This window comes from Oncorhynchus tshawytscha, linkage group LG13 (genome assembly GCF_018296145.1).
Source record: "Oncorhynchus tshawytscha isolate Ot180627B linkage group LG13, Otsh_v2.0, whole genome shotgun sequence".
NCBI lineage: Eukaryota > Metazoa > Chordata > Actinopteri > Salmoniformes > Salmonidae > Oncorhynchus > Oncorhynchus tshawytscha.
The window spans coordinates 70,022,002-70,042,299 of record NC_056441.1 but is presented as its reverse complement, the minus strand read 5'-3'; the positions used below and the strand labels follow the sequence as shown (position 1 = coordinate 70,042,299).

At 43.2% G+C, this 20,298-nt stretch overlaps 1 protein-coding gene across 4 annotated transcripts in view; it reads left to right on the top strand.

The window, feature by feature from the left end:
* LOC112265611 (protein C-ets-1) overlaps positions 1–17,834 on the top strand; it is a 45,725-nt gene extending 27,891 nt beyond the window's left edge. For 3 of the 4 annotated variants that reach the window (XM_024443106.2, XM_024443107.2, XM_024443108.2), the window contains 7 exons: positions 3,252–3,371; positions 4,049–4,249; positions 4,808–4,885; positions 5,347–5,592; positions 6,965–7,225; positions 13,992–14,110; positions 14,562–17,834. In XM_024443106.2, the coding sequence (XP_024298874.1) occupies positions 3,252–3,371; positions 4,049–4,249; positions 4,808–4,885; positions 5,347–5,592; positions 6,965–7,225; positions 13,992–14,110; positions 14,562–14,777 (1,241 nt within the window). In that variant the 3' untranslated portion in view covers positions 14,778–17,834. Of the gene's footprint in view, positions 1–1,384; positions 1,607–3,251; positions 3,372–4,048; positions 4,250–4,807; positions 4,886–5,346; positions 5,593–6,964; positions 7,226–13,991; positions 14,111–14,561 lie in introns of those variants that run through there. The other variant, XM_042296281.1, reaches the window with a different exon arrangement.
* The last annotated feature ends 2,464 nt before the right edge of the window (positions 17,835–20,298 follow it).

Below are 20,298 nucleotides of genomic sequence, written 5' to 3'. Positions count from 1 at the left end.
ATCTGAAGCAGAGGCAGCGTCGTAGCAGGGGGTTTATGAATGAACACAGCAGTCTCAGCCAGAGGCAGGGAGATGGCACCGTTCCCACTCTGATGTCAGACAGAGGGAGCACTCTGAGGCCTCCCTTTTCTTCATTCATTCATCTCCCCCCAGTCAGTCCTGTGATCGACTCACATTACAGCTCAATGACTCATCCTTTCACTCTCCCTCCACTCCACTCCCCTCACCCACCCTAACCCACCCTGACTTGCCCTGCCCCACCACGGTTCCTTAGGGCCATGGCCCCGGCCGCAAAATCCCAATTTCACATCCTCGCTCCGCCGCACAGGTGAAGAAGGCTACTAATTTGGTTCACGTGTGTCTCCCTCCTCCTGTTCCCCGCTGCTAATAGACCTGTGGGCCAGAGGTGTGGACTGGAACCTTTGTCTGCAGGGAAGGTTAGGAGTGGGGGAAGTGGGATGCTTTTCCGGCAGGCACAGCATCTATTCAGTGGGCTTCTCTGGGGACAGATATCATTGTGGCACTCTGCACACCAACCAGTGACTATCAATATATTTTACAGTAAATCTACAGGACATCACTCTCCTGCTGTCTGTCAATGATAATATAGTCCCATTTTACATACCACTTCTAATAAAAAATGTAATGATCCATATTTTGTCCTAATTGGTAGGCAATAAGACTATTTAGCATAAGCCACATGCAGGCACGGTCCTCCCTCTCTCCACTGTAATCTAAGTTGTGGGTGTCATAGATCACCAACCTTACCCTCCTTCTGTCATAATCACACTACATATTAAACCCAATCACACTATCAGTCCACTAAATGGATGGGTCTTATCCTATGACAGACTACCACTCTGTGTGTGAAGGTGGCTGGCAGATACTTAATGCTCAGTGATACTGACCCTGCCCAACCTGCCCTAATCAGACTCCCAGGCATTGAAACCATATCAGGGCCTCATAATTTAGCAGAGACTCTATACCCAAGCCAGCCTCCCCAGTTATTAGATGCACAGTACATTAGCTATCTTACAGAGAACTGCATGGGTCGTTTAGAGAGAGAGTGAGTATCATTAATGGAATACTGTATGAAATGGAATCATTTGTCATGTGTAAGACAGAATCAAATTCAGTTCAGTCTATAAAAGCTTCATGCACCAGGAAATATCATGTTGAAGTTAAAACATGAATGTTATGCAGTTCAGACACACTCACAATGGTTAAGCCTGTTTCAGCTGGTGGGCGTCTGTACAATATGAACCCCCACCTGCTCACCCAGAGGGAGCTGTGTGTCTTTGATGGGTTTTAAGACAGCTTTAGGCCTGCGAAGCCCAGCGTGGGGATGACGAGAGGGCAGCGCGAGCTGGTTCCAAAGTGCAGACAAACTCCACTCGATCCATGTAAAATAAACTTCAACATTCTCTCCGTCTCTGTCTTTGATAGATATCAAAGCCCAGGCACAGTCTGACTGAGCAAGCTCCATCTCATCTCAGCCAGCGAGCGCGCTCCACTAGCGCTATCTAACCCTACGTAGTCAATCAACAACCAGCCGTCACAGTGGAGATGGTTAAGACGACCGTGCAGTCAGGGACATGGACATCAGGTCTCGTTTTATTTTAATTTCAGAATGGGCCTTGTCTGACAATAGCCTCTTCAGTCTTTTGTAATATGATTCTAAAATACCATGATACTGTAGAAATGCGTAACCAAGCCAATAGAGTTGTTACTGTAATATGTAGTATAATCAGGACTTCCAAATGGAGAGAGAGGGAGCATGGAGGCCTAATCGAATCACACACCGGCAGTGTTATGGTTCGCTTCCATTTGGGCACTCTGCATAATTTGGCCTGTCAGCTTCCAGCGGTTAGATAGAGAGAGAGAGAGAGAGAGCCTTGGGTTCCAGACGGGCAGCGTTGAGTTACAGTTCCACAGCCCACAGAGGAACGACAGCTGTTGTGCATTCCAGACGAAGTTGGGAACGTCGATGAGCAGTGAAAACACGCATGAACTTCACATCGCCAAGGCCTCCCCTTCGATGGGCTGGCAGATCAAACCAGGGCAGAGATGCCAGAACATTTATGGCGTCAAGAGACAGCAGAGGGGTGACAAAATATCTCCAGCCTCCCTCCGGGCCTGCTTGTGATCTGGTAGTTTTACCTCACACAGCGAGGGGTGATAGAGACAGAGTGACATACAGCCGTGGTAATCATTTATGTCTTTCTTTGTTATGAAATGTGGTGATTTATATATTCATTCACAATAGACTGTCACAGTCATTGTCTGTCTGTCTGTCTGTCTGTCTGTCTGTCTGTCTGTCTGTCTGTCTGTCTGTCTGTCTGTCTGTCTGTCTGTCTGTCTGTCTGTCTGTCTGTCTGTCTGTCTGTCTGTCTGTCTGTCTGTCTGTCTGTCTGTCTGTCTGTCTGTCTGTCTGTCTGTGTGTGTGTGTTTGTCTCTCTCTCTCTCTCTCTTTCCATGTCTTAGTTTTTTCTGTTGCTGTCTTGATCCAAGTAAAGTTTTAGCACTCTAGCTTAGCGCTCCTGCCCTGGGGGCTTTCCCTCTCCCCCTCCCTCCATCCACCCCTCTGTAGCCTGGTAGAGTCTAATTAGATCAATGCGAGTCATCAGGCACTGTTTAAAGCCATCAAAGAGTGCTCTGTCTCATGCTGGATGCCCACTGGCTGTGAGGGGAGAACAGTGGGCCTGTGTGTCCGGGACCACAGAGACACTCACCCTCCACCCACCCCCCTTGACCCCTTACCCCCACCCCCTCCAGCCTGGCAGGGCTTAGGGTGACATCATCGCCTCGTCCCTGACCTCTGGTGGGAAGGGGGCATAAGAGGTCACAGTGATAGGTATCAGCCCCACTCTGTGAGTCCTACCCACTGGATCCCCAGTGAGAATGGCTTCTACCTTGTCCATATGTGAGGTATTCATGCAATATATTGCCAAACAAACAACCCTTTGCTTTGAGGCACTTGGACAACACGGACAGCGGAAGCTGGAGCATGTGTTGTTGGTGTGCACGTGTATGTGACCAAAGCATTTGCGGCAGCTGCCATAGTATAATTGATTCTCTCCCAAGTCGATACACTGTCTGTCTGGACAGGATGTAATTGTTCAGCCAAGTGCTTCATCACGGCGGCTGTGTGTTTGTGTGTGTGTGTGTGTGTGTGTGAGTGTGTGTGTGTGGCCCTGGTTCTGTGTGCTGTGAGTCTGACTGCTAGTCTCTCTTTCCTGTGTGACTGACAGATCTGGAGTGTGGAGACGTGCCCCTGCTCACTCCAGGGAGTAAAGAGATGATGTCTCAGGCTCTGAAGGACACGTTCAGCGGCTTCACAAAGGAACAGCAACGACTAGCCATTCCCAAAGGTAAAGCACTTAAACAAGGTCTTACTTTCTCTTTCTGTGACTTTCTCTCTCTTTCTCTTCCTATCTCTCACTTTACATGCATACTTTTTGATTACCCACTGTGACATGTTTCCCTACACACACTCAAAATCTAAACCCCTCCTCTCAGTATGACTAAAGACTGCTAAGTGGTGACATTATATACAAAATGACAGATTGAGTGTATTGGTTGTTAGACAGACTGTGGGATTCAGAGAAAGCCTGGGTAGAGAGACAGACAGAAATGATTAATGATGGTTCTTCGATTGAGGCATACCACAGAGCTCACCATTTTGATATTATAGGATGCAGCATGTCTGTTTGGTTTCCCCAGTCCAGCCCTCCCAGCCAGTCTGCAAATAGCTGGGGTTTCACTGTCAGTCTATTGTTACTATCACCACTTATCTGCACTACCTCACCTCTTACCTATAATAGCAGAAGCAGCACGTCTAAAATATGACCCACTGAAACTGTTAATGAAAATGAATGTGCTACAGAAATGGCTCTGTGGCCTGATAATACCTCACCTCCATTCTAATTCAGGAGATGGTAGATTAAAACAGAGTTGAGTGGAGGTTTCTTGTCACCATGTATATGACTGTGACCTCAGGTAGCCCTTCAGTGACATGTCCCTCCCTCTCCCCCCATGTCCCTCTCAGACCCCAGACAGTGGACAGAGAACCACGTGGGAGAGTGGCTAACGTGGACGGTGAACGAGTTTAGCCTGAAGAGCGTGGACTTCCACAAGTTCTGTATGAACGGGGCCAGTATGTGTGCCCTGGGGAAGGAACGCTTCCTGGATCTAGCACCTGACTATGTGGGCGACATCCTCTGGGAACATCTAGAGATGCTTCAGAAAGGTAGGCCCAGGCTGTAGCATGATGTACTACAGTACACACAATGCTCTGTACAACATACCAATCGGGGTTGGGCTCAATTAGAATTGAAGGCAGTCAATTCAGGTAGGGATTTTAATAAAATAATCTGAAATTTCCAAAATGTTGATATAAATAGCTTCTACTTTTCAGTTCATTGAGAAATCGCTGAACATAAATGACCTTTTAAGATTATTGAATTACAATTTTTGTTTACTTCCTGAAATGACTGCCTTCAATTCAAAATTGAGCCCAACCCTGGTATCAATCATAAGCCTCAGAAATGCCTACTGTACCTATCACATTAGCTGTAGTGTGTGTTGAAGCACAGCATTGGCACTGTAGTCTCTTTGTGCAAAACGGTTTCAAGTGTTAGCGCTGTTAGCATTTACATGGTAATCTGAGATGAAGAGGAAGACCTCCATTTCCTCCTGGTCATTAATATTTAATCAGCCATACTGGATGCAGTGAGTTTACGACTGTTATAGGATACATTAAATCAATGACAGGGTCAGTGACTGTTGATATCTATTTTTCATGAAGAAGACACAAAGCATTTCCCTGTCAACGGCCTGACCTCCACCTTCCAGGAATCCCACTATACCTCAGACTACTTTGTCAGTAAGTATCACTGAGGAGACTAAATCCTATGTACGTAGTCTGGCTCTAATGCACTAATGGCTTGTTAATATGTAATATGTTACGTCAATCAATGTCTATACAGAAAGAATGGGGATATGACTCAGCACATTAGGTCCAGTGACTTTTTGTTGTAGCAGTTACACTGAGCTCTCCATTTCTCTCTCTCTCTCTCTCTCTCTCTCTCTCTCTCTCTCTCTCTCTCTCTCTCTCTTACTTTCTCTCACTCTCTCCCGCCCCCTCCTTCTCTCTATCCACCTCCCTCTCTGTCTCTATCTCTCACTCTCTTCCCGCCTCCCTCCCTCCCTCCCCCTCCCTCCCTCCCTCCCTCCCTCCCTCCCTCCCTCCCTCCCTCCCTCCCTCCCTCCCTCCCTCCCTCCCTCCCTCCCTCCCTCCCTCCCTCCCTCTTTCTCTCTCCTCCTCCTTCTCCTGTGTTTCTCCAGGCTATGGCATTGAGAATGCCCAGTGCGTTCCTCCATCTGAATACTCAGAGCCGGGCTTCATCACAGAGTCCTACCAGACCCTTCACCCAATCAGCTCCGAAGACCTGCTGTCACTCAAGTACGAGAGCGAATACCCAAACGTCATCCTCAGGGACATGCCCCTCAACACACTGCAAGGGGACTACTTCTCAGTCAAGCAGGAGGTGGTCTCCCCCGACAACATGTGTGTGGGCCGCATCAGCAGAGGTGAGGGGTCACAAACAAGACAGTGAAGGAAATGGTTGGAAATAAAGATTTTGTGAAGTGTGGCTGTTACAGCTGCTGTGTATTAGGTGCCCTATCTCAAAGAGGAACAAGTTAACTTGGGTAACTTGTGGTCATTATATGAGTAGGCCTATAGTCCATGTCTTAGTTGTGCATAAGACTGAGATTCTGATTCAGTCCATACAGTATGAATCTATGATAAGTCATTCTACGGTGTTGACTGTAACTTGAGGTCTAGCTTATTGGGTTGGGTTTGTGAACATCACTGTGTGCGTGTGATTTCGCTGACGCCCTCCAATCTTGCCCTGCCACATCACTGGATGTACCACGAAAGAAGAAAGGAGGCCCTAAGGCTGGCTTGTGGTTCAAGCAAACCCGTCTCGAGGAGATAATAAGTCAATCGTTTATGTCAGAGTGAGAAGAGGACAAAGCCACACGGTGTGTTAGCGCTGTCTGTCCCTATAGCTTTCATGTAAAACAGCCCAAGCGATGTAACCTTCAAGAACAACCACATTTTTTTCTCTCATTTTTTTTTTCTCTCAACCTTGAGGTGGTTCTCAGCAAGGACATAAAGTGACAGAGAGTGACAGAGAGTGACAGAGAGTGTCAGAGCGTGGTTTTTCTTTCTCATGAATCGTTCTGTTTACCTGCCACATGCACCACTGTTTGCTTTCCTACTGATAGTTTGGAGAAGAATTAACAACGTGGTTTACATTAATACCAATAAAGCAAGGATTTTCTTCTCAAATCCCCCGGTTTAACAAATTAGTAAGGGCTGTCAGGGAGTTTACAGTACACAGGCCCGTCCAGTGGACTGACTGGGCATTCGCCTGCAAGGTATGTCCAGGCCTCGTACATAATAAATCCCAGGGTTTTTGGCAGCACATTGTGCTTTCTAAATGTGGGAAAGTATTTGTGGCACCACCGAAAACCACATGTGGCTTCAATTTGTGCAATTGAAGATTTCAGTATCAGTCGAGGCACTGGATTATCTTTCATTCTTTAATAGCTCTCAGTTGAAATGCTCCTTTTATCTTTGCCGAGGCCAGAAATAGCAAGGAAATTTGCATTGATCTTCTTCCAATTAGACAAAACCAAATCGCAGTTGCACATGCTAAACTGAGTGTGAAATGAAGGGACCAGGACCATACCATTACGTTATACAGAACAAAGAAGCTCAGTGAGAGTGTAATTTACTGCCAATGTCTGTGTATTGCTGCCATAAATATTGTCCTCTGTCAAATCGTAATGTCACTGCTCTAAACTATTTACTTTCAGGTTCTATTTTCATTCCTTCTCACACTATGAGGCAATAAAACTAACAGATTCTGCTCTCCACCTCTCTGTCTCTCAGGTAAGCTGGGAGGCCAGGACTCGTTTGAGAGCAACGAGAGCTTTGAAAGCTGTGACCGTCTGACCCAGTCCTGGAGCAGCCAGTCCTCCTTCAGCAGTCTGCAGCGCGTCCCATCGTATGACAGCTTCGACTCCGAGGACTACCCCAGCACCCTGCATGGACACAAGCCCAAGGGAACCTTCAAGGACTACGTCAGGGAGTGCTCAGACCTCAGCAAGGACAAACCTGTCATCCCCGCCGCAGCACTGGCAGGATACACAGGTTAGTCGAAATGAATGAAGAAAATACAGGTTACAGTTTGGAAAATGTGCGATCAACTACAATAAATATGGCCAAACGTTCATCCTTTTTACTTCTTACAGGCGTTTTTATGCCACCCAATGGAGCCCTATGTTACATGTTTGCCAGGCAGTTGCAGCTGATGTACATACTGTAGGTGTCTCTAACTGGCAGCACAGCTTCTGGCTGAGAGCGTTTATATACACACCTCTGTAACAGCCTGTGGCACTGCAGCTCCAGAGTCATGCACTCACAGGAAACCAAGACATTTGCTCTCAGCCTCTTCTCTCCATCTCGCCTCGTCTTGCACCTCTGACTTTCTCATCTGCACCATTTTATCTGTGGCCGCATCTCAACCTATTTTCCAGGTCGTCTTGGCAACCTGGGTGCAAACACAAAACAATACCTGCACTTAAAACTAGAGTAGATATATCTGTTCATCTGTTAAGGCCCCTTTCTACCTACAGTGCCTGATGAAAAAGCTACTCTATCTTCTATTCAAACACAAAGAAACACATCTTAGAAGTTTAAAAAAAGATCCAAGGTCTGGCACATTCTATTTTTGTATTATTTTTATGGCAAGGTTTTCAGTTTGTTTTGTAAAAACGTAGTGATAAAGTTGACATTTTTTCTACTTAAATCCCTATTCCGCATTTTACATTTTGGGACCTATAGCCATTACAGAAAAACTACATGATTGTGGAAAATCACATGACTTCACACACAAATTCATGTGTTCTTTCCGTAAGATAATTGAATTCTCCATGTTTCAACATAGAGCACAAGTATATACGGTGCATTCGGAAAGTATTCAGACCCCTTGATTTTTTCCACATTTTGTTATGTTACAGCCTTATTCTAAAATGGATTAAATATTTTTTCCATCATCAATCTACACACAATATCACATAATGACAAAGTGAAAACAGGTTTTTGAATTTTTTTGCAGAAATAAATGAATACGTATTTACATAAATATTCAGACCCTTTGCTATGAGACTCAGGTGCATCCTGTTTCCATTGATCATCATTGAGATGCTTCAACAACTTGATTGGAGTCTACCTGTGGTAAATTCAATTGATTGGACATGATTTGTTGACAGTGCATGTTAGAGCAAAAACCAAGCCATGAGGTCGAAGGAATTGTGCGTAGAGACAGGATTTTGTTGAGGCACAGATCTGGGGAAGGGTACCACAACATTTCTGCAGCATTGAAGGTCCCCAAGAACATAGTGACCTAAATCATTCTTAAATGGAAGAAGTTTGGAACCACCAAGACTCTTCCTAGAGCTGGCCACCCAGTCAAACTGAGCAATCGGGGGAGAAGAGCCTTGGTCAGGGAGGTGACTAAGAACCCGATGGTCACTCTGACAGAACTCCAGAGTTCCGCTGTGTAGATGGGAGAACCTTCCAGAAGGACAACCATCTCTGCAGCATTCCACCAATCAGGCCTTTATGGTAGTGGCCAGACGGAAGCCAATCCTCAGTAAAAGGCACATTATAGTTTGCCAAAAGGCACCCAAAAACTCTCAGACCATGAGAAACAAGATTCTCTGGTCTGATGAAACCATGATTGAATTATTTTGCCTGAATGCCAAGAGTCACGTCTGGAGTAAACCTGGCACCATCCCTACAGTGTAGCATTGTGGTGGCAGCATCATGCTGTGGGGATGTTTTTCAGCGGCAGGGACTGGGAGACAAGTCAGGATCGAGAGAAAGATGAACGGAGCAAAGTACAGAGAGATCTTTGATGAAAACCTGCTCCAGAGCGCTCAAGACCTCAGACTGGTGCGAAGGTTCACCTGCCAACAGGACAACGACCCTAAGCACACAGCCAAGACAACACAGGAGTGGCTTCGGGACAAGTCTCTGAATGACCCTGAATGGCCCAGCCAGAGCCTGGACTTGAACCTGATCGAACATCCCTGGAAAGACCTGAAAATAGCTGTGCGGCGACACTCCCCAGGATCTTCAGAGAAGATTAGGACAGACCAAATACAGGTGTAACAAGCTTGTAGCGTCATACCCAAGGCGACTCGAGGTTGTAATCGTTGCCAAAGGTGCTTCAACAAAGTACTGAGTGAAAGGTCTGAATACTTATGTAAATGTGATATTTCCAAAAATGTCAAAAAATTTGATTTAGCTATGTCATTACAAGGTATTGTGTGTAGACTGTGAGGATTTTTTAAATTTATTGTTTTACATTTTTGAATAAGGCTGTAATGTAACAAAATGTGGAAAAAGTCAACGGGTCTGAATACTTTCGAAATCCACTCTATACATCTATGGAGACTGAGAAGCAATTTAAGGGGAAATTGTCTCTCAATATCTTTAATGCACTAGACACACTAGTTACAATGTCTCCCATTTTCTATCTAGTCTTTGAGGACTTTCTCCCCTCTGTGTTAAATTGCAGTCACAAGGTTGCTAGTAGAGGAGAGGGGAAATACCAGAACACACAGTGTTCGTCACTGACAATGTATACTTCAGATTGCATTACTCATTGCCTACAATTGGCATCTCATGGTAATTTGTCATCTGCAAAGTTGTCTGTACTAAAGTTGTCAATTATGTCAATTTCTTCATTCATGCGTTCATCTTTGGATCATAATTGCATACCTACAGAGACGTACATTAGATGTACATTAGACATTTAAGATCAAATGAAAGACAGATATAAAACATTGACATGCCCTAATTGAAGGCGTTTACATGGCTACAGTATGCATTTGTAATACAATGCCAGCTAGTGGTACAGATGTAGAATCTTCATTTGATCCAACCTGTTGCAGGATAACTTTCCTGCAATGGTTTAAAAAGTCTTCTGAAGTTTGCAATTGCCACTATGACATTTCAGACTTTATTTTCCCTTGCGAAAAATGGTTTAATAATCCACATAATATTTAACATTTCCTGTTGCTGCAGGATTATTTTCCTGCTGTAGCAAATTGTCTCAAATTAAGATCCTACATATTTATGCTATTTTCTGCATGTCATCATTCATGCATTTCTGCAAAGTAATTCACTTCCCTACTGTATGTGTTTAATGATGTAGCATTGGTTATAAAACTACCATAGACTCATGTTCAGAGGCTAATCCATGTTCCAATGTTTTCATTTTAGTCAGAATACTTTATCAGAGCTTTTAGAGTCATGCAGAACTAAAGAGAAGAAAATGAACATAAGTGGTAAAAATACTTCAATATGATTCAGATATGAAGTGTCTAGCTGGCAGCAACCATTGTTATTAACTGTTATTACCCTGTATGCTGTCCTGCAGCCAAGAGAAAGATCAACCCCATTTGGCCCCCAAACAACAAATGCATTTTATTACTATGTGAAAAACAGAGAGAATCTCCCCAGAAAAGAGTAAAACATTTATGTAATATCTCAAATAGCTTTTTGGCTTCCTTCCCCAGTAGCTGTGCACTGACAGGCACACACACGGTTCCCAGTCACACACAGTGATGAGCTGGTGTGATAAAGAAGGTGTGAGATAAGTGAGGCTCAGTCAGTCATCAGCTCTCTCTGAGGTTGACTGTGTTTCTCATCTCCAATCACACTTCTGTCACCTCTGGGGATGCAGCAGGCAGTCATTCACTGTGCCTTGTCTACAGCCTCCTCTCTCTCTCTCTCTCTCTCTCTCTCTCTCTCTCTCTCCATCTCTCTGTCCACGCTGCATAGGCTACAGTCTCATCTGTAAAGCCTAAAGGCAGATCCTAAACAGTACTATGAATGCAAGCCCCCCTACCCTTTCTCCACACTATATGCTTTTTCAATGAGGCCCATTGTACATGGGGGCATTTAACATATTTTTGGGAAAACATTTTAGGGTCTCCAAACATTCTCGTGTGAGAGAGCCTGAGGGGGCTGGAATGGGGCACTGTTGTATCACCCTTATGTGGGCCCACGGTTACAGTAGCAGGCTTTTTGGAATGTGCCTTCATCTGGAGGAGAGCTACTGTACAGTAGTCAGTTGAATATAGCTGGTTATTATTTTCTGAAATGTGAGTATTGCGTCTTTGCATTCATATTCATAACTGAGGGAAGCGAGTAGGAGCCTTGGACTGAAAACAACTTATTTTGCTTTCAGGTGTTCAACCCACACTCCAATTTCTCTGAAAGCTTTGATGTGTGTCGTATGATTTTATGAGGCATGTCTGGGAGGTAACAGCTCCGCTCCGCTACAGCTTTGCTAAGTAGGCGCTGCATAGCCAGGTGTGATTTGAACTAGGTAGTTCTTTTTTGTTTGTACAGAAAACCACAAGATCAAAGAGTACAGAAGATAATAGAGTGCAGCACAAACCAAACTTAGTTTTTCTCTCCCGCTACTATTTATTTTTCTTTTCAACACGATTGTAAGTTCAGGTCGTCACATTTGGTCCATTTGTTTAATCTACAAATATATGTAAAAAATGTCAATCAAATTGTAGGTAAATGCATTCAATTGCTTTTACGGTACATTGCATTATTAATACAGACCTGAACATAACAGAAAATCAAGCGGCATTTGTTTACAAATGAGATTAAATGTAATGTTTCTAATGGCTGATCTCTGGGAGTTTACACTACATCACACACACACATACAATGCCTTGCAAAGTATTCACCCCTCTTGGCGTTTTTCCTATTTTGTTGCATTACAACCTGTAATATAAATGTATTTTTATTTGGATTTCATGTAATGGACATACACAAAATAGTACAAATTGGTGAAGTGAAATGAAAAAAAATTACTTGTTTCAATTTTCTTTTTTATGTAACACGGAAAAGTGGTGGGGGCATATGTATTCACCCCCTTTGCTATGAAGCCCCTAAATAAGATCTGGTGCAACCAATTACCTTCAGAAGTCACATAGTTAGTTAAATAAAGTCCACCTGTGTGAAATCTAAGTGTCACATGATCTGTCACATGATCTCACTATACATACACCTGTTCTGAAAGGCCCCAGAGTCTGCAACACCACTAAGCAAGGGGCACCACCAAGCAAGCGGCACCATGAAGACCAAGGGGCTCTCCAAACAGGTCAGGGACAAAGTTGTGGAGAAATACATATCAGGGTTGGGTTCTAATAAAATATCCAAAACTTTGAACATCCCACAGAGCACCATTAAATACATTATTTTGAAAAATGAAAGAATATGGCACCATAACAAACCTGCCAAGAGAGGGCTGCCCACCAAAACTCACGGACCAGGCAAGGAGGGCATTAATCAGAGAGGCAACAAAGAGACCAAAAATAACCTGTCCATAGGACCACTTTAAGCCATACCCTCCACAGAGCTGGGCTTTTGCGGAAGAGTGGCCAGAAAAAAAAGCCATTGCTTAACGAAAGAAATAAGCAAACACGTTTTGTGTTCGCCAGAATGCATATGGGAGACTCCACAAACATATGGAAGAAGGTACTCTGGTCAAATGAGACTAAAATTAAGCTTTTTGTCCATCAAGGAAACTCTATGTCTGGCACAAACCCAACACCTCTCATCACCCCGAGAACACCATCTCCACAGTGAAGCATGGTGATGGAAGCATCATGACGTGGGGATATTTTTCATCAGCAGGGACTGGGAAACTGGTCAGAATTTAAGTAATGATGCATGGCTCTAAATACAGAAAATTCTTGAGGGAAACCTGTTTCAGTCTTCCAGAGATTAGAGACTATGACGGAGGTTCACCTTCCAGCAGGACAATGACCCTAAGCATACTTCTAAAGCAACACTCGAGTGGTTTAAGGGGAAACGTTTAAATGTCTTGGAATGGCCCAGTCAAAGACAAGACCTCAATCCAATTGAGAATCTGCGGTATGACTTAAAGATTGCTGTACACCAGCAGGAACCCATCCAACTGGATCAGTTTTGCCTTGAAGAATAGGAAAAAATCCCAGTGGCTAGATGTGCCAAGCTTATAGAGACATATCTAAAGAGACTTGCAGCTGTAATTGCTGCAAAAGGTGACTCTACAAAGTATTGACTTTTGGGGGGTGAATAGTTATGCACACTCAAGTTTTCTGTTTAAGGGTCTTATTTCCTGTTTGTTTCACAGTAAAAAATATTTTGCATCTTCAAAGTGGTAGGCATGTTTTGTAAATCAAATGATACAAATCCCACAAAAATGTATTTTAATTCCAGGTTATAAGGCAACAAAATAGGAAAAATGCCAAGGGGGTGAATACTTTCGCAAGGCACTGTACACACACACACACACACGCACGCATGCACACACACACACACACACACACACACACACACACACACACACACACACACACACACACACACACACACACACACACACACACACACACACACACAGCCAAGGCCTCATATGAAGATCCCCTCTTATTTTAAACACTGTGATTTCATTGCCATGAAATTCATACAGCCAGACAAAACCACACTGTGAAGCCCAGCTCCACATACTGCAGTGGGAAAAGTGTAGACAAAGGGATTCATGATGAATGGGACCCTTGTCTGTGAAAACACTGTTTTCTCTCCACTATCATGCCTTGTACATGTCTGATTCTGAGTGCAGTATTTATATTTTTATAGTCGGAGATGAATGACCCCAAGTCAAGTAGTTAATGAGAAGCATGAGGAGAACAGTCAGTCACAGATATGCTGTGTTTACATGCGGCTGATGATGTCATGTTCAGTAATTCTCATCTGTATTATACTGAAAACAAGACTCCTCTCTCTGTGTTCTAACCTTGTTCTCGTCTCTCTCCCTTCTCCTGGTTCTGCTCTGCAGGCAGCGGTCCCATCCAGCTGTGGCAGTTTCTGCTGGAGCTTCTGACGGACAAGTCTTGTCAGTCCTTCATCAGCTGGACGGGAGATGGCTGGGAGTTCAAGCTGTCCGACCCCGACGAGGTGAGAGGTCACCACCATTGACCTCACATGGCATGGGTGCCCTAAACAGTCAGACAGATTTTTAAAATTTTTTTTATTGAAACTTTATTTAAACTAAATTTAACTAGGCAAGTCAGTTAAGAAAAACATCTTATTTACAATGGCGGTCTACCCCGGCCAAACCTAGACTACGCTGGGCCAATTGTGCGCCGCCCTATGGGATTCCCAATCACGGCCTGATGTGATGCAGCCTGGATATTGAGCTTGATGTCTTTTTAATGTGACGCCAACAACAGCGTTATTTGCCTTACTTAGATTCAGAGAAACCTTTGCGGTATTTAGCTACATTAAATATTGGTCCATGTCAAGAGAAGACATGTACACGACAATATTGTAATGTGAGGTTAGTGTATAGCTCTGTCTCAAGGTTGGTACATGGTGTAACTGGGTGCCTTTTCCCTCTGTGACTCAGGTGGCTCGGAGGTGGGGGAAGAGGAAAAACAAGCCCAAGATGAACTACGAAAAGCTGAGCCGAGGCCTGCGCTACTACTACGACAAGAACATCATCCACAAGACATCAGGGAAGCGCTATGTCTACCGCTTTGTCTGTGACTTAAAAAGCCTGCTGGGATATACCCCTGAGGAGCTCCACGCCATGCTGGACGTCAAGCCTGATGTGGACGAGTGAAAACAGAGGGATGAGAGAACAGAAATAGTAGAAGAATAGGAGAGTAAAGGAGCCGAGGGGACTAGGGCTCAGAGATTGATGCCGTCCGGTTAAAGAGGGTGCCCATTTTGGGACCAAACCTAAACTGTGGTCTGTATCATTTTGAGCTGTTGTCAGATGACGTTCAAAAAGGAAGCACATGCCAAACGTGAACATTTATAATATGTTGCATTTGAGATAGTGTGTATGGTAGCTATATGTATATACTGGTATTACTTAGTAGCTCAAGACACATGGAAAGCTATCAGTTAGAATAGAGTGGCCATTTAGCCTAAGTAGCACAAGAAACTGACATTGAGGAAGGGGGCCAAGAGACAGTGAAAGATTCATTATAAGGAAGGACATGAATGGAGATTTCCTGCTATGAAATCTGTTGCCAAATATAAAATGGAAAGTAATGGAAATAGATCACTGTTTCTCTGCCACACTCCACACAATAGGCATGGGTAGAGTTCTCAGCTTGGACCAAAAAAGTGTTGTTTTTGTTACTATTGTTTCAGAAGCATAATGTGTCAGTATTATCGTTGAGATTCAACTCCTGGTGTGCTGTTTAGTCTCAGTACGACCAGGGTTCCCCCTTTTTACATTTTTTTTTATGAAGGTATTATGAAACCAAACGTTGCACCATTTAATGTTAAGTTAGTCCTGTCTCCTCTCTGTGAAAGCCCAATAACTGAAACATGCTGATATGACTATCAGATGACACTAGACACAGGCCTTTTTACTAATTTTCATAGGTTGGATGGAGAGTTACTTACTCATACCAAGAACGGTTGATAGACACCTGAAAGTAACCGTTGCTTTAAAACTGACGCTTTCAGCTCTGCACATTTGCCGATCCACTATAGAAATATACTGTCTTACCACAAGTAATACAAATCCTTAGACACCCTTTCTGTGGTGAGTTTTGAAAGTATTTGGACATGAAAGAGTCAAATGTGCCCATCACAATCTGTACATTGAGTGGTTTTCCAAACCCCCATTTTAGCGTTGCTTTAGAAGAGAGCAGAGAGGGAGGCACCTGTTGTCGACAAATTGAATTGCAAGCCATGTACGATGGATGGGTATTGTAGTCAAAAGACAAAGCTTAGGAATGTAGAGTGTACTGTATATGTGTGTGTTACGTGGTGTTCTCTGAATGAAGGGAAGCTGCCATAGCTAGGTAAGGTATATCAAGGTGCATGATGGTAGTAGGGTGAAAAGAGAAGGGTTCAAAGCAAGGAGTGTAAACTTTGGATGACTGTTTAAAAAAGAGGGAGATGAGAGGAGGACTGGGTAGTTTTGGGAGGGAACCGTGGAGTTGTGAAGTTAATCAGTAGTGGCTGAAAGAGAATTATCATCATTATGGCATGAGGATGATATTAATGCTTGTGCTATTGTATAGCTTGGAGTCTTTTGTTAACTGAAATGTTTGTAAAGATGCTCCATTTCACCAATGAGGAGGTAGAGATCGACAGGAAACAGGACTACCATAAACAGTTGGGCTAAAGGACTACTGGGAGAGATGTGGCATTATATGCTATTTTCTTACCATGCTTTGTACATGCTGTTCTATTTCTAAGACATAAGGACACCCAATTCAGTATATGGAAAGGATCAATGAAATGACATGCCCTGAATACTGTATGTACTTGTGCAGCTTACTCAAGAGCCACAGTAGTTGTGCTGGTTGGGTTTTGAGTAATGTCGTCAGTGGGAACATGACTATACGCAGGTCTTATGGGAAAAGCCAAAGTCAAGAAATATAATCTTAAAATACAAATGTTATTGTTTACAGTGGCTGAATGTTACCCATTCTGATGAAAATAGGTTTTGAAATGTTTATTTGTACAGATTGTATTTCATAACGCTTTATTAAGACCCAGATGAAACAAATAAGCAAGAGACAAAGCAGGAATAATAACCAAACCCATGTGAGGTCTGGGCGATAGATAGAGCTTTGGGTATGTCCACCATCCTGGAGGACAGGAACTGTTATTCCCTCACATTCAAAGTGTTGTTTCTGCTTTGATCTTTTGATTTGTTGGAAAGCACTCAGTGTTAGGACTCAGTGAAGATATTTGGCTGGACTGACTGAAGTTCCCTCTTGAGATTATAGGAAAGGGATTTCTGTCCATATTAGTTACTTTTTAGTTGGGCAACTGACCACAGGGTTGGTTTTTCTAGTGTCAGTCAGCACAAACACACACGCACACACAGACCACACACCACACACACACACACACATAATCTTGTGTAGAGAAGATTGAATTCTCTTGAACAAATCAATCCACCCAATCTCTGTGGTTCATTATGCACGCTACATTTCCAGGATTCACATCACTGTTTGATTATTACTGTTCAGATATTTTTCCTCCAAAAAATGTTTTATGTTAGGGCAACTGTTCATGTTTAAATATATGCTTAACTTGTTGTTGATGATGCCTTCCAGCTCCTAGCCAGTCACCATTTTGAGTAGATCAGAATATATTATCTTTGTTTAAATGGAACATATACTGTGTCTGTTTGGACTTCAAGTCAAGTTTGTTTCAGTAAATGTCATATACGTTAAGTTGTGGACACAAGTATTGCACAGATCTTTCTAAATGGACTAAATACATAAATACACAGATACCTTGCGATATTAGCATATCTCAGACTGATCCATTAGGAAACCTTTTTTGTTATGGATGGTGTTGTTTTTTTGTATATTTTATAGTGTTTCTGTATTTTTGTTAATGAGATAATTGTTTATGTATTTAGTTCACAAACATTTGAATATTTTTCAATAATTTATATTTTATAAAAGAAAAAGACGCAGACAGCTGGTGCTTTCATGGGAAATAAAGGTAGCACAGGAAAAAAATTTAGCGATTTTCTTTCGATATAGAGAATAGACCTACCTGTCTATTAAGGAAAAAGGCTGATGCTGGCCCATCATTGATTTCTGCTGGGAAGTTTTATAAACTGTTGCTTCTATTTCTTAATGTACTTAAAAAAATTTACGTTATAAAAAAATATATGTGAACAAATATTTCATACTTTGTGTGTATTGTGTGGTTATTTCTTCTAATATTACCAGAGCAAAAACGGCTTTTGAAACATTACATCTATACTGTTACTTACAGTACATTGGAAACTAGTTAAATATCTATTAAAGAAAGCAGATTCGCAGATTGCAGTCTTACTTGGCTTCCTGGCCTTGACTACATGCGAAAAGATAGGTTGGTCAGTTAGTCTATCGTTTTGTAAACATAATAGAAGTACCTACACATTATCCTCAAAATAATTCTGCGTACTCATGTTAATAACCACCTGTGCATGTACTGGATGAACACATCTAGGCCTATTCACATCCAATACCTGCCTGAGCAAGTCAGTATCTCACTCAATCATGATAACACTAAGACTGTGTAAGGCAGCCCAATTCTGATATTTTCCCCACTAATTGGTCTTTTGACCAGTAAAATCAGATATTTTCACATCAAATCTTTTTCAGAGCTGATCTGATTGGTCTAAAGATCAATTAGTAGAAAAACTATCTGAATTGGGCTACCCAAATACATCTACAATGTGCAGATCAACAGTATGTATTGATTGGTCTCTCGGTCTCAGAACCCAGTTTGGGCCTGGTGGCAGATCCAGGTCCCATCTGAAAGGCATGCTGGGATGTCGCTGGTGTGTACCTGCCTAACAAGAGTGTCACTTCCACGGCGATGGGTGACGTCAAAGTATAAACAGGCACGCCGGGCCCATTCATGTGTTTGTAGCCCTAGGGTCCTAGTAATTCCACTATAGATTAAAAAAAACATAGATGCCGTGACCTCTCCCCAGCCACTGCCCTGGCCGACACAGCACAGCACAGCTGTCTGGCTCCTCTAGAACAGCACATAAGGCAAAAGGCCAAGGACCAGTCCCAATACAGACTAGTGTCTTTATCCCAGAATGGTCTGTAGCAAACTAAACTTGATAAGTTATTGGCATAAAGATTAAATATTTTATTTTCCTTTACTGGGATGATACTGTATATTGGCTTGGTTTGAGATGCCACATCAGGACATAGGCTAGTCCTTGAAATCCATACCATATTTAGAACAATTGTCTAGTACATCATAGCGTGCAGTATGTTCTTGGTTCAAATAAGCTGCAGTGAATACTTTTAGGTTAGAACAGGAGAACATTGAATGAGACATTGATAGAACATTTGTAGGAAGTGTTAAAACTATAGTCTCAGACTCCTTAACAAAATAAAGTGTATTATTTTTACTGGGACTTGGATGCAACATGACTAAAACTTTCCGTACCTGCAACTTTCTATAAATATAGCAGACAGGATGTAGATACTGACACACTTTCGCATGCACGCATACACTCACATACACACACATACACACACATACATACTGTACTGCTGGCTAATTTCCCCCTGGACAGGATGAATATATATTTAGCAGAGGGTAGCTTAAGTTAGGCAGGTTGTTCTTCCAACATTCAGCATTCCATCCCCCTGGGCCTGTGATCCAGACCAGACACTATAACCAGGCAACATAGTCTTTAAACACTTCACTGGAAGCTCTGGGAGCCCCTTGTGCCAAAGAACCTGGAACATAACCCAACACATTATGATACCATTCACACCTGCTGGTTTCACAACCAAAGAGAGAGACATTCAGACGAGGTGGGGATTTCACATGGTTCTTTTTTTGAATCTCACTCAACTCACAGACTGCTATAATCACTGGTGTAAAGAGAAAAGAGAGAACCGAACAGCGGAATAGAAAATAAAACCGTAGCGCCTGGCGGTGTCACCGAGACGGAGATGTCTGCCTCCCTGCCTGAGACCCCATGTCGCTCACAGCTTACTCCGCTCCAGAAACGGGGAGAGACGCATTTGTCAGACTTCAACCCAAATATTTATCTAATGGCCTCGCTTGCGAAGCTTCATCTGTCTCCTACGCCTAGTCTTCCCATGAGTGAGAAAGGATGAGGAGGAGAAGGAAGATGAAGAGGAGGAGGATGAGGATGGTACACACGAAGGTTCAGATAGATAGCTGCGCTATATAGGCTGGTGAAATGTGTTGCTCAACACAGTTAAAGATGACATGGTTAACCTGAAAAGACTGAGATGAAGGGGAAGAAGAAAGTAGGAGGAGGATAGGAGGTTTGTCTGGCTGTGTGGCCATGAGATTCCCATAACCACCTGACCTAAACAGGAAAAACTCCTAGCCCTACATAGTAAGTATGTTGTGCAGGGCTATTGCATAGTTGGTTAAGAAATGTGTACACAGGATGGTGGTAGGATCCACGATGCCTCCCTGATCTCTGCCTCTTTCAGTACTTAATCACAGCTCCTCTGTAGGGAGAGAGGGAGAGTGTGACGCAGACAGATACAGCTCACTGCTTCCACTATGCAGAGAAGGCATGAAATATGACCAACATTCCCCTCGGCCCCCCATTGGTGGTAACACAACAGAGTGGTTTCTATTCTGGTCTTATTGCGTGG